This window comes from Indicator indicator, chromosome 5, assembly GCF_027791375.1.
Source record: "Indicator indicator isolate 239-I01 chromosome 5, UM_Iind_1.1, whole genome shotgun sequence".
Taxonomy (NCBI): Eukaryota; Metazoa; Chordata; class Aves; order Piciformes; family Indicatoridae; genus Indicator; species Indicator indicator.
In genome coordinates, this window is record NC_072014.1 from 27,119,378 (window position 1) to 27,137,449 (window position 18,072).

Below are 18,072 nucleotides of genomic sequence, written 5' to 3' on the forward strand. Positions count from 1 at the left end.
ATCCTACCTTGTATCATGATCTCCCAGAAATCAGCTAAGGCTTTATCTTCCACCTTGGATTTCAGGGCCTGCATAAAATCATTAAAGCACTGCACCTTGGAGAGCTGAAAAAAATAAGACCAATGATAAACAAGAAATACTACAAATACTAAAGGCCACTGCAAATTTAATTCTTCATGAAGTTATCTAACATGGTGAAGTTACTACAGATTTTGGGTTTTATCTCTGCTAAAACCAAGGGTTCTAAAGAGAGGTGAGCCATAAATTCTGTCTTTCAGAAGGTTTGAAAGACTTTCTTGTAACTAGCTTTATGGAAGAAGAAATACGTAGGATTGCTTCCTTTTCTTTTGCAAGCATCAGGTCATAGACCTTCTGTTTTCATGTTTAAAAAACCCAAACAAGAGAATAATACAGAAGAAGTTAGTTCCTAACCCAGTAAGAATAAAGAAATATAAAAGGCTAATATATTTCTAAAGAAATAGCATAAGAGATTTGCATGAATCAATTCTTTTTCCTGTAGCAATTAATTATAAAGTTTCTAGTATAGCAAATAGGCCCATCATATCTTTAGCCTGGAAGAGATGAGTTTTCACATATCAATATTACCTTCATTGCCTCCTCTCTGAAAACTCTGATACAATTGATGCCTTTCATGTAATACTGTGAACCTTTATTTTCTAGGAACTGATCAATGCGGTTTATCAGCTGCTGACTCACTGAAAGGCAAAGAGAAATCAGTCAAAGAATGCACACTTTCAGGCAAAAGAATATTTTCCCTTTACATTTCTCTCTTACTATTCCACAGGCATCTGAAGAGTTAATCACACCCTTACTGCCTCAAACTACTCAAGTTTATAGCTGATATCTAAGCTACTGGCAATTACTTCAGACTCTGAAAAAAAAATCAGATGTACTAGCAAGAAACCCAAGCATAGCCAAGGCAAAAAGATTTTTCCCTGAAAGACAAGGATAAGAGCACTGGCATAGCTTGCTTGATAGAAAGTAAAACGAAAAAATTTGGGATATTGAAGGTGAGGGATGTTATGCTCTACGATGCAGACATATCCCCATAACATTCTTTGAAATACATGCATACTTCAACAAAAGCCTTAAATTTACAGTGAAGGTGTAATAATGTCAAAACAACATCTGTGGTGTGATTGCAGTTAAAAGCCTACCTTGTTGTTACTGACATTAGAACTTGTCTCAGTGCAGGTAGTTTAAGGAGTTTTCACTGGGGCAGTGCTGTTTATGATAGTGGATGTAAACATTATAAACTGTGCATGCCTGACAAAGAGAGGCAAACAATGAGACCTGCATCAACAAGAAGAGAAACACAGGTTTCATCCTCACTGTTGAGCTCCTAAAAGTAGGTAGTTGTAAAACATTACAAAGATAACAAGTGAAGGAGTCAGAGCTCTGCAAGCCCAACTACATTCTGCTGGATTTTATGGCTTTTTTTGCTTTACAGGTGAAGAACTGTGCAATTTTACCCTCTGGCAGATACCTCAGCCTGGGAAACAACAAGTATGGGAAGGGTACAACAGTGATCTATAAACTCAGAAGCACTGTGGAATGTATGAATAGGGAGTGACAAACCACTGCCTCTCTCAAAATATGAGCAAAGAGTTGGGTTAAGAATAAATGAAAGTACCTCTTCAAACAAAAATAGTTAACATCTCTAACACAGGCTGCTGTGAGATGCTAGAGGTTGTAACACCTTAAAAAAACCCAAACCAAACCAACAAAAAAACCCCCAAACAAACAAAAAAACCTTGAACAAATTCTTACATTTTTAAAAAAAGGAACTCTATCAAGGAAAATTAAAGATGATGTTGAGAAAGAGAATGCAGGAAAGCATTCTGGACAAGTCAGAGCATCTGTTCTTGTTCTGTTAAAGAGAGGTTAGAGAACTGGCAGGAGCTTTAGCCTAACCTATAGCCCTTCAGATGTTATTGGCACACATGTCACTGCAAGTATTCCAGCCACAAAAACATCAACAAAGAAAATAACCTGCTAGTGACGGAAAAGGCAAGGAGAAGTAAACACAGAGAGAAGTAGATATCGTTTACATACTGTATTCTGCTCACTGTAAGCTTACACAGTGCTGGCTGTTACACTTTTATGCTCTATGAAATGCCTAACTGAGCTGAATCTGAAGGACAGCATCTCTGAAAAGAGTGAAACAAGACATGTTTGGTATTCTCCCCTGTTATGGGTTTAAGACCATAGAGATAAAAAGTCCTTCAGGGACTAGACAATCCAGGGGGTAGACACAGGAAAGTGTAATTTTTGTTATCCCATCCCATTCCTGCATCTCCCTATCTAAAGGGATTCCACAGTCAGTTCTTTTTCTTTCCTCCCTTCTCTCCTGATGCAGCAGCTTTCTCATGGTTCATGGGAGACTGCAGGCTTACTGAGCCCTTCTGCAGCCTTCTAGGCAAGCTAAATGTCTTGCTATGTAATTTTGGCTTAGTGTGGGGGCACAGTGAAGCCTGGTAGGCCTGTCCTGTAGCAGGGGAGTTTGGTCTGCTCCTGGGCCAGCTGAGACTGAGTCGGGGCGGGGGGGGTTTGGCCCATTATTGAGGTCCAGGTGGAGAACTGGGATTAATTTATGTATATATTCCTTTTCCCTGAATATCTGTTGTATTTCAGTATATATATTTGTAAATAGCATTCGTATTTAACCTCCAATTCTGTGCAAGTGTTTTTATTTTCCTCCTTTATGGGTAAAATACCTCTCTGTCCTTTTGCCCTGGCCAGCTCACAGCTCAAAACAAGGACATGCCACTAGTTTTTGCCTACACAGAGTTTCCAGAAGAGGAGGTGGGTAATGGTTCTGTCCAACAGTGTGCTAAAATGACTACTTCCCCAGGTGATCAGCTCACTCTTTTTATTTCACCAGTAGCTGACAAACTAAACTGAAGTTTCACTACTTAAGCTCCTCAAGTTAAGTCAGTCCATTTTTTTCATGGCTAACAATTTTCTCATTAAATGTTCTAATTTCTTACAAACTGCACTAATAAAAGCAAGTCCTGCTGGTGTTTTCAGTGGTGGTGGTGGCTTTTTTAAATGCTGCCTTTGCATTGATGTGTTAAATTAAAACCCCAGGCATTACAAGGGTGCAGTAGAAGTCTTTACTGTCAGAATGGTTCCAGAATATTGTTTCAGATTATCAGACCCTACTTCTTCTTTTGCATTCAATTGTTTTTTAATTTCTTTCCATTTGATTGCAATAGCTGGCATCAGAAGAAAAGACTTTTACTTGCTACTAACCCTGAGCTGCCTCCTTCTGAAGTCTGTGGTTAGGAACAGAAAAACTCAACCCTTACAATGTTTTACTGGGCACTGAAAGACCATAATATATGCATCACAACAGGTTACATCACAACACTATTTTAAGTCAGATCCTTCTAGTATCTTGAAACAGCTTGGCTAAAGTGGAGTCTGTCCACTGGGTCTCCGTTAAATGATATTCCAAGTGAATGATCAATCTAAAATAGATAAAATTCTTCTGATTAGACTACCAAACTCCTTCAGGGGACTGAAGTTAATAACAGAGATAGTAAACACCACAAGTTCTCTGAGGTGGACTCTGCTCCTTTACATATTTAGGTCTGAGAACTTTGTTGATTTCCTGCTGCCTATCATCTGCGTTTCCATTAGTATGAATCTTTGGATTTGGGTGCTGCAAAAAATACATCTTTTTATTTGAGAAAGGCATGTTCTGCATGAAGTTGTCTATTAAACTAAGCTGTGAATGTTAGCATTAACTTTGATGTACTCCAGACAAATCTCATGCATTGGGGTTTTGAAGAGCAGATCCCAGTTACAAAACTACAGCCTTTTCTGGCCACTACTGTGTAATAACTTCTATTTCTTCTCTCCCAGCTTCCCACATCCCTCACACACACATTTGTAGAAGAAAACTAATGAACTTCTGCGTTTTGCATAAACTGAAATTCCAGCAGTCACAATCCACACGATCTGCAGAACATCCCAAGAGATTTTAATCTTCTGCTTCCTCCTTCCACTACATCTGATTGGTTAGATAACAAACATACCAATTAAAGGCTGAAGAACTACAGGCAATAAATAAACAAACAAATAAATCTTTGAACAGAAGACCTTTTCTGTTCTAACAGAATGTAATCCCTTCCACACTAGCATTCAGAAACACTCCCTACTCAAAAATCCATTCACTGTAATTTCTTGTGAAGTATGCCATGAACAATTACATTCACTTGTTATGTCTGAGTAGTTACAGTACCACAGTGTAGTTATATTTTCATGTTTGCTCACTTCAGTCCTTGGTCTTGATTACTATGCCAACCACACTGCAGGATAGTAACAGATAAGGCTGTATTATAGTCAATAAGTTCAGTTCCCTGGGGATTTTTTCCCTCCCTCAAAATATCAATCAGTTTAAAAACCCCATTCTTTCTGTAGACCAAAACCTCCTGTAACTGCCAATTGTTTGATTTATCCACTGGTGGTGGTAATGATCTGCATTCATGGCCAGAGCTTAAAGTAAGAGTCACTAACAAATCAGTTAAACCACCTGATAATTAAAGTACTGCTTTGTAAGTATCACCTTTTTGTAACTGAAGAGATTCTAAACTGAAAACTGTCATCATTTTTAAAGACTTCCTTTAAGGCAAGAAATAAGAGTTTTAAGATTAAGAGCTGTTGAACTATTCCAGTGCCTTATGAGGTACTGTTCAGTTTTGGAATCATGTCTCTCAATGGCCTGTGCATATGAATCAGTGTGTCTGAAGGTTGTATGGCCCAAATCCCTGCTCAAGTCAGGGTTTCTACTGATCAGGTTGTTTCACAGACTTGACTTCTGAGAAGCTCCAAAGCTAGAGAGTCTCCAAGTCCTCTGGCCCTCTCTTTCTGTGTCTGACTACCCCTCATTGTGATTTTCATTATTTTTTCACTCATAACACCTAATTCAAATTCTGTTTGTTGCAACTCAGAGCTTTGCATCTCACCCAATTTCTATGCCCTTCAAAGATGAATCTGGCTTCATCTTCTCTGTGAAGCAGACATACAGAAAACTTCAAAGTGATTTTATATACTCAAGTATTTGGTTTGCAAATACTCTTCTAATGATTGAATAATTTTCATCAAACCAGTCATTGCATTTGGCCTACCTAGCAGTAGAGCACGAATAGTCTCTGAAATGCATAAAAACATCCAGAAAGATAAAAATGCAGACAAACTGCAAAGGCATATACCAACAAAAACTGTGATAAAATATCATCCTTGTTGCATTGTTTTAACAAATTCTCACTGCAAATCTCTTTGACACAATTCTTTTATGACACAATTCTTTTATGCATACAAAGCATCCAGTGCAAACCCTGTGTTTTATATTTTACTTAAGAAGCTATCTACAAGCCATGGCGAAAGTGTGACACCTCAGGCATAACAGAATATTGGCTGAAATCTACACATATAAATACTTTTAACTTTATTTTTCTAAAAATGTCTGGGAATAAAAATGTTAACAAACTTGCTTTAAATATAAGAGTTTGGTACAATTTGTCTCTGGGTATTTTTTCTTAGGTCCATAAACTGTACAGTTGTCATTGTGGATTCCTCCCTACGCTGACAAACAGTAAAAAAAACCACTGTCAACTACAGGACTGGAGACATCACGTTCTCAGACAGAAGTCCTGTACAATGAAATTGAATCTGGCCTATAAACTCACATTGAAAATTTATAAACAAAAAAAAAAAACAAACAAGCAAACAAACAACCCATGCATGGGTCAATATCAGTTTGGGGGTTTTTGCTCCCCACTAAGACATCTTATCTTCTTCAGAATCCTACAAAAATACAACACACCTTATCAGACACTTTCTGCTCTCCAGAAATACAGGCACAGATGGAAACCTGTAAATAGTCCAACAGGATGAACTGGTAGTCATGTGGCTACTCCTTTGACATTACAATGATGGGAAGCACTCACTGCATTTGAGAATCTTCTTTGCAGCCACAGTAATGAAGAAATTCATTGTACACCCTTGGGAGTAACAATTAGATTCTGCTCAGGCAAGCTAATCTATGTTATTTGCATTCATTGACAAAAATGTCAGAAGCTGTTATCAGAAGACTGCTCTTTGTGATGACTGTGCACTTGCAACCTGCTCAAAATAAGACTTGCATAAAATGACACCTTTTTGGGCAGGAATACAAATAAGAAAGTAAAGCTATCTGGAGGGGAAGGGCAATACTAGTTACATGAGCAATCAACATTAACCAGTAAGCTGACACCAACACAAACTCATCACATAAATCATAAATGGGTCCCTACTGTAATAAACTACACTGATGTCAATTAAAACCAAAGTTAAATACTGTTTTAGGAGGTGACCTGCCAGTCTCAGAAAACCTATCCCTAAGACCCTTACCAGTTTAAAACTCTAGTTACCAGCTAGTGACTCAGTTCTGCATAACAGTGAATGCATCATTTCTTCTGCTCTGGTCTTCTGTGGGATGCAGCATTAGACACAGGCTGCCTAAATTGCACTTAAGACTTCTCCTATGAATGGCACAAACCCTGATCCTCGGATCCCAGCCAGGCCACCGCAAGGGGTGCATTGGCACTAAATTTTGATGATAAGTATACCATTGGGACTTTAGAAACCCAAAAATTCCCCTTGCCGTACTTTGGTTTTGATGACCATCATTTTGGTGAGAGACTTGCTGTGGACTGAAGATGTGTGCCATTAACCTGCAGCTTAATTAAAATGCCATTGTACTGTCAGTGATTAAAGTACAACTCTTCCTATCATTGTAACTTCTCTATCTACAGAAAAAAAAATAAATCCCCAATATCACAGCTGAAAGGCTTTCTCCTCCCTGTGGAGGGACCTGGTTGCTATTTTGTTTCAAAATGAGAACATAGGCTCTATTTAGTTTGGAAGACTACACTGGATGCTCTTTGTGTACAAGAATGAAGCAAAGCATGACACAACCTAGTAGTTCTCCTGTCTGCATCCTGATGCATAAAATGTTTGTGCTTGTGGGCTGGTTGTTTTTTTTTTTTTTTCCCAATAAACTATTTGAATGCCACAGATTATCCTTTCCTACTAAGAGATTTTACATTTCACATACATTCTAGATGAAGCAAAAAAATAAGTTTCAGCATTAAACAGGATATAAAATTATGCCAACAAAGAACCACTGAAAAGTTTCAAGGTAGAATTTACTATTTACATAACCAGAATGCAGTACAGCAAGCAAGCCATTAAAAATATGCCCATAATGTTTCATATATTAAACTAAAAGGCTCCAAAGCAGAAAAAGGATGGTGCAGAAGGACAAAAAAAAAAAAAAAGGCAGAACATATTTTTATTTATAGTGGCTTCTATCTCCTTTAGATTGGTGCCTACATTCTACTACATCTTATAATTACAGAGCAGATCACATACAAAACAAGAATGCTCAACATTTCACAAGCATCTAAATGTACTGCAGTTATCTCCAGCACAGCTAACCAGGGGACATATTGAAGTAATCTGTAGTTAAACCATCTTCAAGGTTAATCACTACACTTATTTGTGCCTTAAAGCTTTTCTACATGACAAAATTAATTGCTGTAACAAAGCAGTCAACTCTTTCACAGTTTCTGATTCTAAGATGTTGTACAATGCCATTTTTTACTGCATCTTCATATGTCTGAGATTTGAGAACACAATTAGAAATATTTTTTTTCAATGAACAATTCTTTTCTGGAACTAATGAAAAATCCATGTAAAAAGCTGGCTAGCTGCTTTATAAATCTGGAAATTCTGGAGAGAATTAGCTCTGCAGGCTTTAACAGACTGCATGAAAAATCAATATACTACTCAAGCTATGTCCAAAAGGACCATAGGCTTTGTTGAAACATCTAGCAGCTCCCTTCAGCACCTCTGCAAATCTTTTTCTCTGGAAAGAAATGCTACGTTAGTGGCTATTCAGCAGATGAGGTTTATGTTGACACAACCTTCAAATCACCCTTTAAAAGAAAAAAAGGATCAAATCCATCTTGTGCAGACTTTTTAATATACCTTTAGATTACATATATTTCTGTACAGCTATTCCAGTAGGGAAACACCATTCAAACACAATGATAACTCCATTGTATTTTCAGAAAGGGAATGCAAGACAGTGGTTGATCTGTGCTTTGTCTTGTCATTTCTGCATCAAAACACTGTCTTGCTGTACACTGAGAATACATGAAGTGCATATATGCAAATATACACAGAAGCTCCTCTCATCTTTAAAAGTCACATACTACTTGTTCAATAAACCCTAAATTCACCTGTGCCTTCTTTTGCTCTCAACAGGCAGTAAGAAATTATGCTTACATGTAAAGATTTAAATTCCAGGCATTCTTATTTTTGCGTAGACTGCAGAATGCATTTCTCACACCATGCGTGGTGAACAGCCCTCCACTTCAAGCCAGAAAGATCCCACAAGGCCAGATAAGAAGTGGATAGACTGTCTCATTCAAATAAGGTAAGTACCAATGGATCTTCTGTTAGAAACACCTAAGCTGTTTAGATGCCTCAGTGTAGCTGCCTAATGCCTTCTTAGACAAACATGGGTGTCTGAGACTTTCCAATGGCAAAAGCAGGTACTGACATGGGAATTAAGAGTGACACGTTTCTTTGTTGAGTGGCAGTAGAAGCTAAGCAGCAAATGCCAGGAGCAGCTCAGCAGAAACTTTTGCTTACAGAAATGGATGACATTTACCGAACCCTGAAGATGCTAATAAATATCAATAAGAGAGATAAAAGTAATTTACCGTCTTTGAAGTCACTATTTTTCTGCCTCACCAGAATTCGGAAATCTTCTGCTGGGTTAACACTGCCAACCTATAAAAGATACAAATATCTGCCAATATCCATCTCCTTCTTGCAAGGCAACAAGAATATTTCCATTTCTGTTTATTTTGATATGGAAACAGAAGCTCCACACTTCTTTGCATGCAGACTCATAAAATGCAAGTTTTTACCATGTGTGTTAAAATGCAGTACTCCTACCAAAGGTTACTTATAAGCAAGATGGACATACACTTAATATGCTGCACTGCCATAAGGCAACCATGTTCTCTGGGGCATAGAGGTCAGAAGCACAGCAGTTCAGGTTATCTGCCAGTTCAGTTTTGAGAGTTTCTGTAGCACAGACCTCTCACTAATCTTGGTAAACACTTAATAAGGAATGGGAGCACGCAGGCATGTGGGCACAGAATCATTGGTTTGTCCCTCCAATAGGAAGCCCAAAATTAAAAGTTTTCAATCAATTCATCTACCATTTTTGTGCTAGTTTGATTATCTTAAAGCCTAACCTCTAAATTGGCACATGAGTGCAGAAACCTTACAAAGGGACTAAGCCCAGGTCAAATACAAATACTTAGTTAAAAACGGATGGACCAACTTCAGAAAAAAAATACATTGCTTAAAATTCCTTTCAGGAGTAAAAATTCTCCTAATTTGCTTACTTGACTAAATAATTCATAGATCTTTCAATAAGATTGCTTGGTCTCTTTTCTTTGTTTTTTTATTTTAAATCTGGCAATGTTACTTTTCAAGAAATTTCAGTCATGCATTTTAAAAATCAGCCCTAAAGCATAGTACATTTAAAAACCGTTCTTCCTGTAATATGGAAAATCACACAAAGTAAGGTGCACAGTTATGATATTGGTTTCATCTACCCATGTACACAACATTTGGAATGAAGTTCACAACATTTGGAATGAAGTTAGCCATAGCAGCAAGATAAAGCCAAATTTGTAATTTAGGACCAGTGCAGAGAACACCTCTAAAACCACAGCAATACTTCGATACAGAGGGAATTTCTATATCACAGATGATATGAAAGAAAGCAAAACCAAAATCCAACCACTGAACCCCAAATCTGAGATTCTGTTTTCTTCAGATCCTCAGGCTTGCCCTTTATAGTTCTAGACAACAGTGGAGAATTTCGTCCAAAGACATACAAGGCTGATGGAAACTTGTGCTAACCTATGCCTAAGGGCAGAGAAAGATATCTTTACAATCTCTTGCAGAGAGTCTCCAATCTAAAAGTGTAAAGCATTTCAGTCATGTTTTAGCTAGCAACTCTCATTTAATCAGGAATTCTGTATGTTCACTATAATACACTTAAAGAAATAAATCTTCTCCCTTAATAACCATATTTGTAAAAGCATGCTTACAGAGGTAATGTTGCCTTCAGCAAGTTTTATGATGCTAAAGCTACCATCCTCATCTTCAATTTTTGGTTTCTTAGGGTTAGGTTCATCTTCACTGCTGCAAATGAGAAAGACAAAAATTAATAGAAAAGGCAGTAAACTGCCCTGCCTACTAAGCAGGGAGTCAGTAAATTAACGAACTATACACTGAACAAAAATTCATTATATAACTGTTCCAAAATTAACAGTAAACCAAGGCTGCACAAAGCAGACAGTAGAAACATACATCAAATTTTATCTTAGCATAAAGCAAAGGCATCACTTGTTGAAAATGTAGGATTATTCATGCTTATTGCAGGTGTGAATTTTCCTACCTTTCTCAACAGAGGATATCTGCAAACCATTTTGTTTGGAACATCTATATTGAGTTAACCTTGACCATTTACAGTATATAACTTACAATATATTATATAACATTTGTTATTCTCACCAAATTTGTTCTAAACATGAGAAGGCAATCCAAACTTAACAGTTAAGTAAGAAATTAATTTAGTCTTCAAAAATTACCTGCCAGCTCCTGTCTTGAAATTGATAGCTACTACAAACCTGTTTATACAGTGGCTTTTGGGTCTAATGACCTACATTCCCCATCAGCACACAAGAGCTTTATAAAATTCCACTTACAGCAGTCCAAACCTGCTAGACAAACCCCAGTTAAGTAGATAAGAACTCTCTTAGGAGAAGCCTATTTGTTATTTTTAAAATGCTAATTGTGATTTTAGGCTACTTTCCTGCTTTGTTCTCACAGGTAACATATTCCAAGGTGTATACTCAAACTAGGAACATCTAATGTGCCATTTTAAAGCACGTCTTGGCAACAGAAGAAAATGCAGGTAATCACAAAAAGGGAAGAAAATCAGACAGAGTGTTCTGCATCACTTAATGTGACAGGCTACTGACAGATAAGAATCGATTTCAGTTTAAGAATGACTGAAAGCTGTTCAGTGATCTAAATGGCAGTATTTGTGTTCAAGGAATCCCAAAACAAAGAAGAAGTTTTTCTACTACTGCAGTGAAAAGAAGAAACTTCCAAAGATCCTGGAACAGGTGCCACTTTGCATTCTACAAGGTTAGAATTGTTTTTTTAAATTGCATTACATCATATGAAAACAATTAACTATTAGAAAAAAATTGCACAGACTTTCTATAGCACAATCTTGCCCTACTATACAATCAAGTGTCTATCCCACTTTGTTTCAGGTGTCTTCTCCGTCCTTTACTTAATTTTGACACTACTAAAATGAAATCTCTTCTCCTCAGCACCTCCTGTCATCCAGCATAACCTTACTTATCACTCTAGAAGGAAAGATGACTTTGGTTATGCCTCAGGACAAGGACAGGACACCTTGCTTCATTCTCAACTTTTGTTGATTTTCTGTCTGACCTTGAGCAAGTTAGCTACCACCAGTGAGTTTAGAACTTCTACTTGAACCAAGCTCTTGCACACTGACATGGTTTGATGAAAGGTGCAAGTATTTTTCTCCAAGGGTGTTTAGCAATCAATTGCAATGTCTTCTCATCTTCTTCCTCCTGCATTATTTTTACTTATTCAAAATGCTTTAGGACTGGAGGATGGAAAAGAACATAAATGATGCTGCTGCTTTAACTGCCCAGGATCAAATCTATAGTTGTCATTAACCAGTGCAGTACAGCAGACACTAATGAATCCATACCCATTTACGCCAGCCCAGGATCTGACATTCAGAATCTATTATTGGAAGGGCACTGATTAGCAATATTTCTGAACTGTGAAACGTGCAACTACTATTTGAGAAAAATTAATAAAATACAAGATTAATTTAAAACACCCACTATTTATATAGAAGCATCTCTTGTACTGCAAAGCTGGATGAGGTAACAGCCTCTCCAAAGCCAGCCTAAGATGGAAAAAGTGAAATGCTTTCCGCTTTACTGGATTTTTTTTTTTAAACTACAGAGAGCTTTGTAAAAGTGAAACAAATGAATACTGAACAATAAAATCTGTATTAAGATATCATGCCTACATTTATTGTCCCTTAATCCCATTAGACCTTAAAAATTAAGCACTGATTAATCTGGTCAGTATAATGATAAGAGACACAAATCAGTTTTAGAAAACAGAAATAATGGTCAAGAGAGCCTGTAGCCAACTTTAGTGCACTTTATCAAGTGATTTAACTGTATTATGCAGCTTTTCCCCAAACACAGAACAAAACCATAGTTAACACTTCTATTGTAGTAATGACAATACTACTGTTCCTATTCATTACAGCAATACCATTTTTAAGTTTTTTTGCAATTTAAAAAATCCTATTACCATTCTCTCTCCTTTGTATAGTTTTCTGCATCCTTTTGCTTCCCTTACAGACTAATTTTTTTCAATAATTTTACTGCCCTACATCAATTTCTATCACAATTACTTTTACAGCTGCTTTCATCACTTCTTTAAAAGAAGCTGGTTTTTAAACAAAACAGCTTTGCTTCTTGCTTGGCAAACTGATGCCTGTGGGGTGATAAGTTTTTAAGCAACTATCAGTAATGGGTCACTGGTTTTGTTTAAATTCTTCCCTCTAGCTTGTCTGAACCAAATTTTCCTTTTTTGTTTTTAAACTGGTTCTATCATTTTTAAAAATACACATTTAAAAGTGTGTTATGTATACACACAGAGAGACAAAGAAACTGGGGCACAGAGCAAGGAGAAGAGAATTTAGTTTGTATGAATTCACAGATAAAGCAAGGCAAGACAGGCAGGCACAACAACAAACAAAATAAAAAGCAAGGTGTTTTCCAGTCTGTACACAGAAACAGGATTACTCCAGAGCAGTAACATGAGAAGTCCTGTGTCACATCATCCCAAAGATAAAATGCTGAAGAGGCTCTAGCCAACCAAAGGTAAAGGATATATGACAGCCCAGCTAAGCAAAGCCTCCAAATGGCTCAGAGGTCTTGTTCCTAGTGCTGAAAGGACTGGCTAAAAATCACAACAGGGAGGGAGAGAAAGAGCTAAACCGAGCTAACCAAGAACTCTTCAACATCCCAGGGGACCCACCAGACTTATTATAGATGTATAATAAATTAAACTCTTAGGAAGCAGATTTTCTTTAAGTGAATTGAGTTGGCTGGGGTGACAGTACCAATGCAGTGGCAATGAAGCATTTATTTTTCTTTTCTGCAGTACAAATAATGCAAACATAGAATAGGCAATAGCAAAATAAAACAAAGTATCTTATAAGTTCTTCAAACAGACGTTCCTGGAAGAGTCCAGAACAGAGTCCAGGAAGAGTCCAGTTTGATTTTACAAGACATCCACATTTATTGCACAGCAGATAATAATGAAGCTGCTTTTCTTTTATTTGGTATTCAAAATTAAAGCTGCAGAACCTAAATCAAGCTTGCTGAGAAGTAAGATTCACAGATAATTTAAAACTCTGCAGCATTTATTCTCAGCTAAATTAGATCCCATTATTCTCATTTGATCTATTTTTTAACTACCAGTAGGACAGTTTGTTAAACTAGGAGACAGTAACCAATGACGCAGGTTGCCCAAAGAGGATGTGCAGTCTCCATCCCTGGATGAAGCACTGAGTTACCTGTTCAGATCTCATATGTGGCCCTGCCTTGAGCAGCAGGTTGAACAAGAAACCTCCTGACGTCCCTTCCAACCTGATGGATTTATGTGATTCTGCGACAACAGACACATGAGGAAGCTACAGACTGGTTCCTTATGTGGCATGCTCCACAACAGCAAGACCACCACTATTCACAAAATACTCCAGACATACTGTAGTAGTACAATACTCTCCACCCATCAGTAATTTTTTCACTATGTAACTCACTGATCTTATGTTCAAAAGACTGAGCCTGCTTCATCCAATAAAAACAACTGGAAACGTAAAAAAAAGTTTCAGAAACAATCCATGATATAGCTCCAACATATAGCTCCAACTTACTTGTCTTTGAAGATGTCTTGAGCAGTTTTCTCTTCTTTTTTCTTGACAACTTCCTTTAGGGGGAAAAGTGCTTTTATTTTTTCAAGAGAAGCCTGACACCTTTCTTTTACCACACAGGGCATCTCCAGCATCTCTAAAAGGTGCTCTTCAACTGGTGGCAGTGGCTCATTGGGGTGAAAAGCCTTATGCTGCAAACACTGCAAGAAGCAATTTCAGCAAAGAAAAGCTTTTAGTTAACGTGCTTTCAATACAATGTCTGCATGTCTGACATCATATGGTACATGTAATGCATCTTCCACATTAAACAAACTACCTTCATATTGCTGACAAATACTCCTTCTCACACGTGGGTTGAAAGTCATATGATCATATGAGCTGTTTAAGGAGATTAACAATTACATTAAACAAGAATATTCATGCAGATGAGTGTTCCCACACTGACTGGGATGAGTTCTAGGAAAATTATTAGGAAAATCACAGGAATGAAACAGTCATCTGCATGTATTCAGCCTTTTAACTTCTCTTTACCTTTACAATGAAGTTCTATTATAAAAGTCACACAGAAGAGATTTCTATACATTCCAAAATTAGACAATGAGATATATACCTCATCCATGTATCCCAGTTATTTTCCCTTAAGGAAAATCCTTCTTCTTGATCAATAAAACTCAGTATGCGTACAAAAGAAATTTTAACCAGTTTAAGAGCAAATGGAAAAAGAGAAGTTAAATGTGTACAAGTGAGGCACAGAATATAGGTGTGTTTGCAAATTAGCTTTGAAAAGAGTGAGGGAATGAAGGGGCCTGACAGATGTACATCAACTTTGGAACAGATGGTAGGAGACAGAGAAGAAAGCTCTTTCACCAAAGTGTAAAGGCAGTGCAAACAGCCATAGAGCCAGGCAGAGGGAGAGAGACGAGGTTAATGAGGCAGGCTACAGAAATTTCATTGAGAATTTAAAAAACTAAGTAGGGATTTCTTAAAAGCTGTGAAGTGTGAGACAGCAGCAGAGATGTGTATGTGCATACATACACAGATATCAGCGCACATACACATGACAATTGTACTGGATGAATTAGACACAAGTATGAAGGCAACTACTCAGTAAACTAGGAATACAGCAGAGATTTGTTCTCTTGTTAGCTGTCAGACATAACATTAATTAAAAAAAAAAAAGGCAAAGCCCTCTATTCATGCTGAAAAGATGTCAATAACAAAAACCCAGACCATATGCTACACATCAATACTGATGTGCTTTCATGCTGCCATTAAGATTCCAATCCATATTAGAGTATACTTTCAAAAGGAGGCAGTCATACAAGGCTACTGGTTTGGAAACACTTGCAATGATTTAAGGCATAATTATTTTGAAAGAGAATAAAAATGTTGCTGGAAGCTGCAGTAATGGCTCTTGTGTTTAAAAAAAAAAAAATAAGCCCAAGCAATATTAAAACATTAGGGAATTGAATTAAACTCACAAAGCAAAAAACCTATGTCCCCTGTTCTGAATGTGTTTTTCAGGCTTTTCATGTGAAATCTCTAATTGTTCAGCTGCAAGAGCTGCGCAGACCAAGTAGCCACAGCCTCCACTTGTTTTTGTTTTCAGAGAAGATGACAACATCTGAAACTCAAGATGGCAGGTACCACCAAAAGTCAGGTGCTAAATGGAGATGAAATTTAACAGATTTAACTTGGAGTTTCTAGTCTCAAATAGTCACCCTTTTAGACTTGCTTCCTCTCCCTTCTGTGCCCCAGCAAGAAGCACTCCTACCTTCAATGGCTAGAATACAACCTAGCTGCCACTGGCTTCCAGGCTCACCCTTCTATTCTGGAAAGTTGTCAGAAATGTTAACAAAATTAGGAAGAGCGAGGAGGAGATAGTACATTTCCAGCCGAGAGATATAGCCAGCTTTCAGAAACAGAGGTCACACTAAGATACTGGTCAATGGATGTAATTAAGTGGGCTTTTCACATTATTAATTCCATCAGCAATGACATAAATACATGAATGGACAGCAATTTACTGCAAGAAGGCATCCTGCCTTATTTCCTCCCACAAAGTATCTAGGAACATCATTGTAAGAACATATTTCAGCAAATTTATAAATCCTACAGGAACCTGATAATATTTGAAGGCTTAGATCATGGGAGACAGATACAGATCATCTACAAGACAAGTGTCTAGTCTATACCAGTCACCTACTCACTCTGCACGACCCCAACTGTCATGTGCTTATGACCTCCAAAACAATTACTTTCCCAGCGTTTTTATTTTATGGATTATAGGCTAGACTTGGACAACTCAGCTTACACTAGCCAGTGAGCTTTGGGGTGGTTAAACCATTCTGAACTGAATCCCAACACAAGGATCTTAGGAGTTCAGCTTACACCTAGTCTGTGATAATTTTAAAATTACCTTCTGACAGATCCATTGCATTCAATGAAAGACAATGTGTTGTTGAAAGCTCTTACAGACTTCCATGAGTGACCTGTCCCTATGCTACTCTGCTTTTTGAAAGAACATAATCAGACAGTCCAACCACTTACAAATGAGCTCCATTCTAAGGTTGCTTACACATGGTCTAATAAGAACCATTACAACATATTCAGGTGCAGACTCTGCTGCTGGATCCCATGAACTATGAGATGCTGCAAGTCACCACCCCCACAAACCTTCCTCTCAGGTCTGCATCAGTACAGAGCAATCATTGTTAAGCCAGTTCTTTATCTGGCTACCAAATAAAATGCACTGCATTTCCCAAATGTCTTACGTGCTTCAAATCCCTATATTTAAGAAGAACAGCTTAAACCAATTACACTGGAAGTTTGATACCACAAAACCTATGGAACTTGACTGGCTTTTCTGGAAGCCAGATATAAAAGTTGAAACTTTGGATATAGGACATTCCTCATCTTCCACTCCAGCAAGCATTAGTAATTCCTTTCCACCCACTCTGTCATTTCCTGATGCCTACCACTACTTCCAGAGATATAATTTAACTTGATGTTTCAGTTTAAATTCTGGCTCTTGTCACTTATCATTCCAAGTATCTTCATGAGGCAAAAGAGCAAGGAATTGAAGGAGGAGTTCATTCTTCCTTCAGAGTTATTTCTTCAGACCACTTATAGGTCCTGTTCAGCCCCATCGATTTACTTACTACATTCAAAAGATTACGTATAATTTGTCTTTGTAGTTCTTAAGGAACAAGCAATGACATCTGGTCTAAGAGCAAAATATTAAGAATCTGGAATATGTTGGCAGCAAAGGAGAGAACAATCTTTCTTCATCTTACACAGATTAATAGCTGATTTGAAACCAGTGCAGAAAACCAAACCAAACCAACCAAACAAACAAAAAAGAATACAAAACAAAACAAAAAAAGGGGCTGTGCATGGCCAAAAGAAAGCACTAAAAGGACTGGTAATGTAGGGCTTTATAAAACTGCAGGCACTATGGACAGGAACTGTAAACTACCTACTACACTGAAACACTCAATAAATCTTTTTTGCACTAGTAATGCTCACCCTTAAAAAAACCCTTATTATTCTCTAAGGAATTGGTGAATTACACAGTTACTCCCTTCTAGCAGCACTTGAGTCAAACACTGGGACAACGCCATCATACCGTTTCATAAGACAAATGGCACACCTAGAGAAGCATCTTTCATTGATAGGCAGTATCCACTGAACCAAAGAATGCAAAATTGTATCCAGCAATGTAAAAGAGGAAATTCTATCCCCTACACTGTTTACAAGCAACGCCATATTTGTTTTGTAGTACTCAAGCTTTATAATCCTTCCTAAAATACAGTCATGCAGAGGTCAATCCACTTCAAGCTCTTATCCAGAAATAAGCTTCTACTGACCAAATTTGCATTGAGTTACACAGTCCAGTC

General features: G+C 37.5%; 1 protein-coding gene across 1 annotated transcript in view; it reads right to left on the reverse strand.

Annotated features, from left to right (window-relative positions):
- The window catches only part of XRCC5 (X-ray repair cross complementing 5), a 52,137-nt gene that overhangs the window by 6,699 nt on the left and 27,366 nt on the right, over nucleotides 1-18,072 (reverse strand). The window contains exons 14-18 of the mRNA XM_054381241.1: nucleotides 14,177-14,373; nucleotides 10,212-10,305; nucleotides 8,802-8,871; nucleotides 607-716; nucleotides 8-104 (exon numbers count right to left, since the gene is read on the reverse strand). Of these exons, the coding sequence (XP_054237216.1) occupies nucleotides 8-104; nucleotides 607-716; nucleotides 8,802-8,871; nucleotides 10,212-10,305; nucleotides 14,177-14,373 (568 nt within the window). The remainder of the gene's footprint in view (nucleotides 1-7; nucleotides 105-606; nucleotides 717-8,801; nucleotides 8,872-10,211; nucleotides 10,306-14,176; nucleotides 14,374-18,072) is intronic.